At 39.3% G+C, this 14,012-nt stretch overlaps 1 protein-coding gene across 2 annotated transcripts in view; it reads left to right on the top strand.

Moving 5' to 3' along the window:
* Positions 1–14,012, top strand: part of RUFY1 (RUN and FYVE domain containing 1) — a 56,213-nt gene that overhangs the window by 11,598 nt on the left and 30,603 nt on the right. For both annotated transcript variants that reach the window (XM_057709909.1, XM_057709910.1), the window contains 4 exons: positions 2,477–2,578; positions 3,976–4,099; positions 8,664–8,725; positions 12,084–12,149. In XM_057709909.1, coding sequence (XP_057565892.1) covers positions 2,477–2,578; positions 3,976–4,099; positions 8,664–8,725; positions 12,084–12,149 — 354 coding nt within the window. The remainder of the gene's footprint in view (positions 1–2,476; positions 2,579–3,975; positions 4,100–8,663; positions 8,726–12,083; positions 12,150–14,012) is intronic.

The following is a 14,012-nucleotide window of genomic DNA, read 5'->3' on the forward strand; positions in this document are numbered from 1 at the left end:
AGGGTAGAGACCGTTTGCTCTAAGGTGGTTTGAAACTTGCAGGATGAACTTTGCCTCCTGAGAGGCATCGCATCCCTCTGGAGTGTAATTTCCTTGTCTAATTGAGATAAGCATATCTTTTACAGTATAGCCTCTCACCCAAAATTTTCATTGTTTTCATGTCATGGTTTATTATTAAACATATTGTTACACAATGAATAAGATTTCACATATTGGCACTTAAACCCAGACAAAAGACAAAGCTCTCTCTCTTTGTAGAAAACTAAAAACAACCTTTTTTTCTTATTACATAACTTTTAATCAGGAAACAGAAACAAGCAAAAAAGATGCTTCTATTAGCTTACTACTCAGAAAAAAAAAAACTACAATTAATATCTTGGTGTCAGTATCCTTCTGGATCCTTTCAGTGCATAGTTGGACAGACAGATACGATTCTATTTTTATTCGCCTCCACCTCCCCCAATGGCATCATTATTGCGCTGCTTCTCAGGGAAGACAGTTTGGCACTACCCACCAAAATCACCAATACATCTAACCTTTGACCGAGCAATGCCACGTCTAGGGGTTTTATATCTAGATCTAACACATGACAATGGCACAGGTACAGAAGTATCTGTTGCAGAGTTATCTGTAACAGCAGAAGATTAGAAACAGCCTAGATTAAACACCAGCTAAATAAATTGTGGTGCAATCCAATACTGAAACACTCTAAAGCTATAAAAAAAATGACTGAGAAATTCCCCGTGTAAGGAAAGAATTTCAAAATGACAGATATTCAGTGAAATAAGCAAGTTGCAGAATGGCATATATAGCATGTTAATTTTTTTTTGTAAAAAGAGAAAAATAAGAATTTATTTTCATATGCTTAAAAATGTTTTGGAGGACTTCCTAGGTGGCGCAGTGGTTAAGAATCCGCCTGCCAATGCAGGGGACAGGGGTTCGAGCCCTGCTCTGGGAAGATTCCACATGCCACGGAGCAACTAAGCCCACGCGCCACACCTATTGAGCCTGTGCTTGCTCTAGAGCCCGTGAGCCACAACTGTTGAGCCCTTGTGCCACAACTATTGAAGCCCACGCACTTAGGGCTGGTGCTCTACAAGAGAAGCCACTACAATGAGAAGCCTGCGCACCACAGTGAAGAGTAGTCCCCGGTTGCAGCAACTAGAGAAAGCCCATGTGCAGCAACAAAGACCCAACACAGCCAATAAAATTTTAAAAATTTAAAAATTTAAAAAAGTAATAAACTTTAAAGAAAAATGTTTTGGAAATGAATCTAAAGTAAGAGCAGTATATTAATGTATAGAGAAGAGGAACTGGGGAAAAAATCAAGTATTAAACTGTACATACTGTTTTGTAGCTTTTTTTCCCATATAATATTAGATTTTAAACCTTCTCTGTATTAAATATTCATCCACAACATCATTTTTGAAATGAGCACACAGCATTCTGTTGTAACGTGCTCCCACTTTAGGCTTTGCAGTTGTCTTCAAATTCTCATTATCCAAACAGTGCAGTGGTGACCGTCCCCAAACATACATCTTTGTGTACATCCGAATTTATTTCCTTCTCTTATTAGATGTAGAATTTTGGTAACCTGCTGTCATTAAATTACCTGCTAGAAGAATTGTATCAGTTTGCACTCCCACCAAGCAGCACATGTCAGTGTCCATTTTTCCTATCTTTTTTTTCTATTTTATTTCCTTTTTTTAAATTTTTTTTTTATTCTGGCTTCACATCATTTATTGAAGGGGGTGGAAATCCAAAGTCTTTTGTATCAATTAAGTTGGGTGCCCTCTGACCCTTTGAGGCAGGTATCGATCACAGTAGTACCTCTAATACTCTCTTGGATGTTACAAAAAATTTCCTTAAATAGTGTTAGGTCTACAATTGGGAGGCTTTTTTTACCTTTTAATGTTTAAAACAGATCTTTTCAAAGTCACACCTTTGAGATTGGTTGCCCAACAACGTGAATGTACCTAACACTACCTCTAAAATTGCATCTTCGAGCTAATGCCTTAGAAATCTTGTGAGGCTTCAACACTTTAACAGCTATGCTATATGCGTGTTTTGAAAGAATGTTTATCCATTAAACAACCCAACCTGATATTTCCTGGCTCCCTGTGACATTTTATGAATACACGCAAAGTTTTATCTAATTGTATTTGTTCCCAAAATCAAATGTTTGTGGCTTAAATTTTTTTGTTTTTTTTGTGGGGGGGGAGGAGGGGAGTGCATGCCCATCATACAGACCTCAAACAGTCCCCAAAAGAATGCAGTGAGCCATTTCCTCAGCCTTCCCACACAGTGTGCTCCCCCAGCCCCTGGGCAGCTCTCCTTACAGCATTCTCTGCATTCACAAGCATGTGTGTGTGTGTGTGTGTGTACGTGTGTTTCTCCTCAGCTAAGTTGGCTTTTTTCCTTTTGTTTTTGTTGTTGTTATTGTCATGCCTTAATAGTTTTATTCTCTGAATTCCAGGACAGCTGTGGGAAGGGGCAGAGCTTGGCTTTATCTTGCACTCATGCAGAAGAAACTGGCAGATTATCTGAAAGTGCTTATAGACAATAAACAACTCCTAAGGTATTTCATCACCTGTCTTTGCTTAGCTTTTGCTTCGTATTTAGAACACAGTTCTATAGATCATTAGGAATTAAAACAAGAATGTATAATGTACAGTTTTTATTCAAAGTATTAGTAAGTAACTATTCTGCGGCTTAGTTTTAAAACAGCAGTATTTTCTTTTTTGAGCACTGATGTCTGAAAGTCATTATGAATGAAGATTTATATTTTCATTTTGAAAAGTCATTTTGAAGATAATTCTTCAGAAATACCTAAGATTAGGTAACTGACAGCATACTCCGTTGTTTCAACAAAATGGTATTTGATCGAATGATAATAGGGGGAAAATGACTTGAACTAGATTCTATGGGCAATTTTAAAGTATAAAACCCTGCTTTTTGTAAGAAAACATACCTAGATTACCTGTTTTAGGAGTCCATGTTCAGTTTGTAAACTTTTATATCTCTTGGCATCAGTAAAGATGAACTATCTCTGAAATTTATGACTGGGTTCATTTTTTATATTTGTAACTCTATAAACAAAAGTAACCATTGTAGGAGGAATTTTCTGCAGCATATGAGCATTTACAAGGAAAAAAAGAAGTCTCTCTAGAGATAATTCTCTTATGTAACTGAAATAAAAATATCTTTACAGTATGGCCTGGCACCCAAAATTTTCCATTGCTTTCAAGTCATGGCTTATTATTGAACATATCTTTTCATGATAAATACTGATTTCAAATAGTTCACATACTTTGTACTGTTCTTTGAGTACAGTTATGCTGAGTAACTTTGAGGTACAGGTTTTGTTTTAAATAACTAATTCTTAAGATAACAAGTGCTCCTGCGCTCACACACATGATGGTAAGTTAGCTCATCACTGGTGACCAGAACAGTGATGGGTGCAGCCTCACCACACATGGCTGAGGTGACTGGGAGGTAAGGAAGTAAAAGCAGCCAGTGTTGTTTTGTGGGACACAGGGAAGAGGGAAGAGTTTTATTCTTAGGTGGCGGGGGTGGGTGGAGAGGCTGTGGGATCCCACTTCACGTTGACATGAATGTAAGTGTAGAAGTAGTTCACAACAACACAAAACAAGGAACCAGGGTGGACAGGAGGGGCAGAGTGCTGTTCAGGAATGCAGGAGCCAGGAGAGGAGGAGAACTGGGGTCTAGGATGCAGACAGAGGAGTTAACCTTAGACCAGAGGTAGGAGGAGTCCACTGTGAGCCACTGGAAGAGAGGAGAGGCCAGAGAAGAGACAGCAGCACTTAAAGTAGGACAGGGAATAAGAGGCAGAAGGGAATTCACCCAAGGCTCCTGGTGCAGTCGGCAGCCAGGCCATGAGCTAAGAGGGGAAAAGGCAGGGTAGGTCCGAGAGAAGGGTGGTGAAGGTGTCCCTGTCGTATCGATCTCTTTCAGCGAGTTCTATGAGCCTGAGGCATTAATGATGGAGGAAGAAGGGATGGTGATTGTTGGTCTGCTGGTGGGACTCAATGTGCTTGATGCCAACCTCTGCTTAAAAGGAGAAGACTTGGATTCGCAGGTAAAATGTGAATTTTGACCCTAGATCGAATACCTTCTTTGGGCCAGGGATCTGCAGATATGTGCTGAGCCTAAGGAAGGGGCAGGTGGCAGGAGGCATCTGGCACAGGCCATGCAAGGTGCTGTGCTGGCCCAGAGTGGGCAGCAGCTGGCAGAGGTCCCAGGGAAGGGTGAGAAATAGCTTGGGCAAAGGCACAGAGGCACACACAGAGAGCATGGCATGTTTGGGAACAGGAAACAGTTCTCAGTGATTAGAACACCTCAATGAGTGAGGTGAAGGTGGAGGCTGGCCCCGTTGTGAGGCCATCAGTGCCATGTTAGAGGCTTTAGCTTTTGTCCCTGGAAATTTTTAACTTAAAAACCTTTGGAGGTTTTTAAGCAGTACACTGAAATGATCAGGCCCAGGATTGAGAAAGATCAAGCGAGCAACCATCCAGGTCATGCGTTAGAAGCAGCCAAGCATAGGGAAAGCAAAAACATTGAACAGGCAAGTCTGCAAGCCCCGAGTTGCATGGGGAATGGGAAAATAGACTCAGGAGAGATCTGGGGAGTCAGATGGTAAAACAGCCCAAATGAAAGTAGGCAGTAAGGTGCAGAGTGCCCATGGGGTGGGACAGCCCTCTTGCTGTGGGCTTTCCTCCTGCACGGGAACTGGTAACCAGGGCTGAGGCCTAAACTCATGGGGTGGGGACTGTATATTAGGACGTGCTGCCCCATCCTCACCTCCATCCCTCTTCAGGGCAACTGTACCTGGGCAGTGGCCCAGCCTTCTTCCCACTACATGTTTGGTCATGAATAGAAAGCGTCCCCAATCCCACCATGGCCAGATCAGCTTTTTTTCTTTTTTTTTTTTTTTTTTTGGTAACCTTTCCTCACTCCTTTTTTTTTTTCCCCGGTAGTTTTCATGTTTTTGCCTGTTGAATATTTTTCAAGAAATACAAAGCAGTTTTTCTGAAAAGAAACAAAATATATAATCCCATTACACAGAAACAGCTAATTCAGTGTCACATTTTGGGATATATCCTTGCATGAATAAGGGTGTGTGTATTTTTATTTCAGAAACAGATGTTTGGCGTTTTCTTTTTTCATTAAACCAAAACATGATTATTCCAAGCACACATTTTGCAGTTATTTTATTTAGCAATATGTTCTGCATAGCTCTCAATGTCAAGAGATAGAAACAGTTTTAAGTGCGTAGTAATCCATTTTATGACTGTACCATAATTTATTTAGCCAGTACTTATTAACATAAGTTGTTACCACGTTATAACAACAGTGTTATAAACATCCTCGTACTTCACTTTACTCTTGTCTATTTTCTTAGGATAAGTTTTGCGATTGCTGTGTCAGAGTGCACACATTCTACATGAGTGTTTGATAACTTGAACCTTTTTCAGTCTGATGGAAAAAACAACTCTTCATCTCAAATTTATATTTTTGAAAACTAGGAAGGTGAAGTTTTTTTATGTTTTATTTTCCATTGGCGGTTCACCTGTTCATATCCTTTGCCCATGTTTTTGAGTTTTCCACCTTTTTTCACGCCTTTATTATAGATTAAGGATATTTACCATTTGTCAGAATATTTGTTACAATTTTTTTTCCTGCTATCTCGGGGCTTGTTTTCCCTATAGACCTTTTGTTTTGTTTTTTTTTTTTTTTGGCAGCCATATTTAGTGGACTTTTCCTTTATTCCTTCTAAGGTATTGTGCTTAGTAGGGTCCTTCCACATCTAAAAATTAACCTAATTTTTTAAATCACGTGTATTTTTTTTACATTTAAGTACTCTTCCTGTTATTCATTTTGACATAGTATGAAGCAGAAGTCTAGATTTCTTATATAAATACAGTAATAAACCAGTTTTCTCAATATCATGTATCAAATATTATTTTCCTACTAGTTTGAAATTCCCTCTTTATCATGTGTTGAAATATCCATTATAATCTGAGGCTTATTTCTGGACTCTCTATTTAATAGTCTCTGAATCTTTTTATTTCTATGCCAGTAACCTAGTCTTTTAATTACCAAAGCCACATAGTGTGTTTTATGGTCGGGTAGTTCACCTCCTGCCTACTTTGTTATCCCTCTTTTTCAACTATAGTTGAGGCTGTCCATTTTGCCAGATGACTTTGAACATCATTTTGTCAGATTCCAAAATAAAAATTTGATTGGGATTTTTATTAAATGATAGATGTAATTGAGCCTCCTGGCCTATTCTTATCTTTAATACAGTACCTCTCATTTGTCACCGTAAAGTATGAGGTTTTGCTGTTGATGTGAGGGGTCCTCTTTCTCATGTTTAGAAAGTACTGTTCTATTCTAACTTGCTTTGCATTTTTATTTAAAAATTAATGTTGAATGCTATCACATACCTTTTTTGGCATTTGTTGAGATGTCATATCCATTTTTAACCCATAATTATAATTGAATGAATTCCTAGGTTTCCTGTTGTGGTATTATCCCTGTATTCTTAAAGTAAACCTTACTTGGTCGTCATGCGTTATTCTTTTCATGTACTCCTAGATTTAATATGACTGTGGTTTATTTGGAATTTTTGTATTTCCACTTATAAGTGACGCTTGTCTGAATTTTCCTTTTCTATACTGTCTTTGTCCCTTTTCAGTGTCAGGATTGTATAACCTCGTAAATAAGCTGGATAATATTCTTTTCTTTCTTGTTTTCCACAACAGTTTATTAAAGCAGGAATTATTTTTCTTTAAAGTTTTGTTAAAACTTGCTGGTAGGACCATTTCAGCTTTGTGCAAAAGCTTCATGGTCCTCATGCTTTGACCATGTTAATTTTTTGCATAGCTTTGGTCAATTTATTGGTTTTCTAAGCCTTAGAAAAATTTTTAATCATTCATATTTTTCCAGAAATCATTTGTTTCATTTAGATCTATTCGTTGCATGAGAGTATTTTCTTGCAACTTTTTAAAATCTCCCTTTTCTAAATTGTAATATTGTGCACTTGGTAGAGACTTGTCTCCTGTATTGAACTTGAAGAACCACATCTTGCTTTTATTCATCACTTCCGCTTTGGGAAGAGGGCTTTATCTGTTTCCTAGTTATTAATTTCTACTTTGGGTATTAATTCTTTCTCATTCTTTCTATTGTTGCTTTTTTTCCAGTCAAATATATATTTCTTTTTTTATTATTTTTGTATTACAAAAGAAATGCATGCTTGTTGAAAAAAAGTTAAACAATTACAGAAGCATGTAAAGTGAAAGTGAAATTCATGCCCTCCTTCTCCCCTCCCCCTTCAATCCCAGTCTTACCCCCACAGATAATGGTAAAAATTTGAGGGACTATTTCTGCTTTTTCTATGTATTTATGTATACATAGGTTTTGTTTTTAATTAAATTTTTTATGGTTTTCTATTGCAGTGTAACAAATTAAGTCACATAAACAGTCCCTCATAGGTGAGGGAGGGATGAGCTCAGCGAGGTGATGCTTAAACACACCTGTCGTTACAGGAAGTGGGTGGCTGGGGCTGGAATGGCTGAGGCATGCATTCTCACTGTCCGTCCTCTGGGCTGAGAAGGCTCAGTGATCTGAGGCTGGAGCAGCAGGGGCTTCTTGGGCATCTCTGTCTACATGTGGTCTCTTCACATAGTCTCCAGTGTGGTGCCTCAAGGTAGCCAGATTTTTCCCGTGAAAGCTCAGAACTTCAAAGGTAGATGCCCAAGAGAAAGGGCCAGGAAGAAGCTTGTACTGCCTTTGTTAACCTAGCTGCAGAAGTCACGGCATCCTTCCCTCTGCTTTCTGCTCGTGGAGACTGGCAGCAAGGCCACCCAGGTTCAAGGGTCAGGAATATAGATTGGTGGGAGGCACAACAGAGAAGTTGCAGAAGACATCACATGTAGCTTTGGTTTTAACATAAGTGGGGTTACTATAAGAAGTTAACACTGTGCGTAGTATTCTTTGACTTACAGTTTTATCCTGGAGCTTTCCTCATTTCATTACGTATTCATTCCCTGCATTCTTTGTTATGGTTGCATAGGGTTCTGCAATATGGCTATAGCATGACTGATTTAAATATTTCCCAATTGACGGACCCAGTTTTCCTATATTTCAGAAGAATGGCTGCACTTACACCGCAGGCTAGGGCTCTCATTCACTCTCTCTCAAGTGCTCTATTTCTGGACAAAGCCCCTGACCCTGAGATGCTGAGGGGTCTTGGACCTCCCTAGTTCCCCACAATAGCAGAGAATTTTCCATGAAATACTGACTGGACCTTTTCACCCGAATTTGGGGAAAGAAGGAATCAGAGTTATCAGTTAAGGTAACCACTTCAGAGATCCCAGGTCTCTCTTTTTATTACTTTGTACCCAAGGAACTTTGTTGATCTTTGTCCACAATTTGTTGAATAAATGCAAAAAACGCCTCATAACCAGGTGGTAAAATTTTCTTTCGGTTTGTTTGATTGATGGCTGCTTTAAGCTGGTTAACCTAACTGACTGTAGGAAAGACACAGGAATGTAAACACCCTGAATTTTAAGGATTGTAAGGTTTGTGGAAAGTGGGAAAAGTTATTTTTCATTTAAACTGGTGCATTTTATTTCTATCAGGTTGGAGTGATCGATTTTTCTCTCTACATTAAGGATGTGCAGGATCTTGATGGTGGCAAAGAGTAAGTTTTGCTTTGTATGCTGTTCCTCACATTTTTAATGAAATTCTGACCAAAAAAAATTACATTTTTAAAATTGAGGTATAATTGACATATGTTAGTTTCAGGTGTACAACATGATGACGTGATATTTGTATATACTGCAAAATGATCACCACCATAAGTCTGGTTAACATCCATCACCATACATAGTTACAAAAAAATCTTTTTCTTATGATAAGAACTCTTAGGATCCACTCTCCTAGCAGCTTTCAAATACGCCATACAGTGTTATTAGCCACAGTCACCATGCTGTACATTACATCCCTAGGACTTAGAAGTTTGTGCCTTATGACCATATCCACCCACTCCCCCACACCCCACCTCTGGCAACCAGTCCCTGTATCTGTGAGTTTGATTTTGTGTTTGTTTGTTTTAGATTCCACATGTAAGTAAGATCATAACGTATTTGTCTTTCACTGTTTTACTTATTTCACTTAGCATAATGCCCTCAAAGTCCACTCGTGTTGTCAGAAATGGTAGGATTTCCTTCTTTTTTATGAATGAATAATATTTTATTATATGACTGTACCACTTAGGTTGTTTCCATGTCTTGGCTTTCATAAATAATGCTGCAGTGAACACGGGGGTGCATATACATTTTCAACTTAGTTTTCATTTTCTTTGGATGAATACCCAGAAGTGGAATTGCTGGATCATTTAGTAGTTCTATTTTTAATTTTTTGAGGAACTGCCATATGGTTTTCCATAGTGGCTGCACCAATTTACATTCCCACCAGCAGTGCACAAGGGTTCCCTTTTCTCTACATCCTGGCCAGCACTTATTATTTCTTGCCTTTTTGATGAAAGCCATTCTAACAGATATGAAGTGATACCATGTTGTGGTTTTGATTTGCATTTCCCTGATGACTAGTGATGTTGAGCATCTTTTCATATAACTGTTGACAAAGAATGCTACTTTTGTTTTTGCATTGTTTGAAATTTTAGTTTTTATTTAGCTATTTTTAATTACAGTGGTAATACATTACTGCTCCCATTGTTCAAGGAATTAGGCTCTGTGGAAGAATAGAGAGTACAAGAGAAATTTCCCTGTTCACACTATCCCCTCATCTCCATCTCAGTCCCACTCCCCCTCCTTCTTCAGAGGAAGTTACTCATGCATGACTCCTTCCAAGCCTTTTTTTTTTTAATGCCTTGCAGGTATATATTTGTGGGTAGTGTAATTTGCTCTATGGTTTGTTTGGATATAAATAGAAAGGTACTATTATATATTTAAGTTGCCACTAGACTTATTATTTGATCCCAGTGTGTCTTAGATGTCTTTTCATGCCACTTATAGCTCTACCTCATCCTTGTTAACAAGAGCAGTAAAAGAAGTTATCCTGGAAAAAAAAAAAAGGAAAGGAGAAAAAAAGCAAACAATGTATATAACATGCTGCCATTTATGTTATAACAAGAAAAACATACACCCATATTTATGTGTTGTACTTCCATATACATGGGTCATTTCCTAAGAGGCACATAGACCTGAAAACACGGCTGCCTGTGGGAAGAGTTCAGGAGACAGGCGTGGGAGGGAGTTTCACTGTAAACCCTTGCATTGTGTTTGAATATTTTACCATGTGCCCCTGTTGCCTGTCTTTCACATGTCTTCATAAGGAGGGCTCTGCCGGTCTCAGTGCCCTGGCAGTGCGCCTTACCAAGGAAGGGACCAGCAGGAACCCCATTAATGCTTCATGCACCCAAAGGACAAGGATTCACTCACTTGAAATTTAAAATATATTCTTAATGTCAAAAAGAACTGGAAATAGGGACTTCCCTGGTGGTCCAGTGGTAAAGAATACACCATTCCAATGCAGGGGATGCGGGTTCCATCCCTGGTCAGGGAACTAAGATCCCCCGTGCCACAGGGCAACTAAGCCTGTGTGCCATAACTACAGAGCTCACATGCCTCAACGAGAGAGCCTGCGCGCCACAACTAGAGAAGAGAAAATGCACACACCCCAGCTAGAGAGAAGCCCTCATGCCACAACAGAAGATCTTGCATGCCTCAGCTAAGACCCGACGCAGCCAAAAGTAAATAAGTAAAAAAGAAATGGAAATAAACGTATTACCCACCATGAAGGGAACACAGGTGTGGAGGGCCAGCTGTGCTGTGCTGCTTGTATAAGGGACTTGAGCATCCGCAGATTTTGCTTTCCACAGAGGCTTTGGAACTAGTCCCCCATGGATACTTAAGGGACATCTGCAACTGAATGAATTGTAGAACATCCAAAATATTCCACACCGTGGTATATTATACAGACATGAAAAAAACAAATTTGACCTACCATATAGTAGATTTAGAGGGATTTCCACAGGTATGACTGAGTGAGAAAAGTATAATACTGAGAAGTATATATATTCCATTTTTTAAAACTTCCAAATTCTCTGTTATATATTTTATATTTTAATTGCATATGCTATATATAAAAATATAGATAGATATTATGATTATATGTACATAGGATACTCAACAAGCTATCAGTATGTGTTACCCAGGAGAACTATGTAAAGGGCAGAAAGGTAGTGACCGACAAACAGATCTGGCATGAACCCAGGTCAAATGATCCCATTTATGTACATATGTATGTAAATAAATTTTGGGGGGGAGCCTAACTTTAAAATGTTGACGTCTTTTTTTTTTTTTTAAAGAAGTATGAAGGGTTTTGGTTTTGGGGTTGTTTTTGTTTTTTGGGGTGTTTTGTTTTGTTTTGTTTTGGTTGTTTTGTTTTTGTTTTGTTGGCCGCGCTGCACATCTTGCAGGATCTTAGTTCCCTGACCAGTGATTGAACCTGCCCTCTCAGCAGTGAAAGTGTGGCGTCCTAACCACTGGACCACCAAGGAATTCCCAAAGACTTTTTTTTTTTTAACCCAGAGTAATCAGCTTTGTGTTTTGAAGAGTCTTGTGGTCTTCTTTTCTGAGCCAGCTTCTTTTCCTTCAGTAGAACAAGGGCTGCTTCCTCTCCTACCTCGAGAGCCATTTGCATGTGGATTTCAGTGTTTTCACCTTGCATGCTGGTGGCTTTCTCAAATGCTAGGGGTGAGGTGGGAGGAGCATCTGCAGGGATGCTCTTCTCCCGGCAGCATGTTTCCAGTGTGTCTTCATGTGTGTTTCCAGTATGTTTTCATGTCTTCCCAGCCAGCCTTGCTGGTTCACTCAGGACCATGCAGACATTACTAAACTCTGACTGTGTCTTGGTTTCCTGATGACTTTGGTGGCACTGGTACTCTTACAAGGTGATTGGAAGGTTGGGGGACAATTACAAAGTACTAACACTGAGTAAAAAGAATTTCTCTCTTTTTATGCTCTTTTTAAAAGGCAGGAAAGAATTACTGATGTCCTTGATCAAAAAAATTATGTGGAAGAACTTAACCGGCACTTAAGGTAGGACTCCCTCCTTTTTCCAGTGTTGCAATTCATGCTCGGTGCCCAGTAAATGCCTCATGGAACTTTTTTGAGTTGCCATATATTTATAGCTAACTTTTTTCCAAACAAAGAAAAAAGATTGTTGTTCAGTGCTCATGTGTACAGGCTGGAGTGTGATTTCTTGATAAAAAGCTTTGGGGAATCCTTTGGTCCTTTGTTCTGTGTAGTTATGCGGCTTAGAGAGTAATACATGAAACCTGACTCTCCACCCCTCAGCCCACAGCAGCTTAGTTGGACATCACTGCATGGGAAGCACTGTTGCAGCTGTGAATCAGTACACATCCCTCCAATGTGCTAGGCAGGAAAAAGAGGTTGAAAACCACTGGGCTAGACCTTTGAGAACAATTCAACAGTGATAGCAGGTATCTTTATCTTGAATTTCATTTTAAATGGAAAGCTGCTCCTGTGTTCCATGAAACATTAGTTGTTGCAGGTGTTGATGGGGAATGGATGGAATTCTCAGTGTAACATGTTTGGGAGACATAATTCTCTCTCTGGACCCCCTTTAGAGAGTAAACTGTGCACATTAGCAGTGCTCTGCAGGAGCAGCCTCTCTGGCCCCCAAAGCCAGTGAAACAGTCAAAGGAGCTGGCGTGTTCTTCAGAACATACCTAAGGAAGTGCTGCTCTGAGCTTTCCTGAGGTGCAATGCTGGCTGTTGTTTTGAGAGAGAGATTCTTGATCCATTCCTAGTTTATTGAGAACTTTTATAAGGAATCGATGTTGAATTTTATCAAATGCCTTTTAGCATCCATTAAGTTAATCATGACTTTTATCCCTTAATTTATTGATGTGATATAGTTTATTAATGGATTTCTTCATAGGGATAAACTCTGCTTGATCATAGCTTTAATAATTGAATCGTTCTCTTAACGTGTAACCTAACATAGTTGTTCCTTAGTCTTCCCTCTGGCACGGGATCAGGGTTATGCAGCTTCACAAAACGAATCAGGAAGCTTTGCCTTGTTTCTGTGCCTGGGAACACCTAGTTCATGAGCGTTCTTTGCTCCTTGAAAATTTGAAGCTCAGGCTTCCCTGGTGGCACAGTGGTTAAGAATCTACCTGCCAATGCAGGGGACATGGGTTCGATCCCTGATCCGGGAAGATCCTACATGCCACGGAGCAACAAGCCCGTGAGCCACAACTACTGAAGTCTGCATGCTGCAACTACTAAAGTCCACGCGACTAGAGCCTGTGCTCTGCAACAAGAGAAGCCACTGCAGCGAGAAGCCCGCATACCGCGATGAAGAGTAGCCCCCACTTTCTGCAACTGGAGAAAGCCCATACGCAGCAACAAAGACCCAACACAGCCAATTAAAAAATAAATAAATAAATTTATTTATTTATTGTTTAAAAAAAGAAAGAGAAAATTTGAAGCTCAGAGCCTATATGCAGGCAATATGTTGCCAGCTTTTCAGTTTTTCCTTAGTTGTTAGTTTATCTAACTTTTCTCCTCTTGAGCATATATCTTTTTTGGTAATTTATGTTTTTTAAGAAAAAATAGAAATTTTATTGATATTTTCTGAGTTATGTAGTCAGTACAGAATTGAAAATGGCATACTCTTAAATCTTGTAATTTCTTCCATATGTTTTGTTTCCTTTTTCATTTTGTGTCAGTTTGTATTTTTATTTTTCTCCCACCCAATTCCTACGCCCTGGTTTATTAGCCTTGCCAGATTTGTTTCTTGGTACCCCCCTCACTGGCAAAAAGTTTTTGGCAGTGGGGTCTGTTGCCTAAAAATGCAGGCTCTGGTGCCAGACCACCTGAGTTCATAGGGGTATGGACTTAAGTGAGTTTTTCAGTATAAAGTTATGGTTTCCT

The sequence above is a fragment of the Hippopotamus amphibius genome, chromosome 15 (assembly GCF_030028045.1).
Source record: "Hippopotamus amphibius kiboko isolate mHipAmp2 chromosome 15, mHipAmp2.hap2, whole genome shotgun sequence".
Classification (NCBI taxonomy): Eukaryota; Metazoa; Chordata; class Mammalia; order Artiodactyla; family Hippopotamidae; genus Hippopotamus; species Hippopotamus amphibius.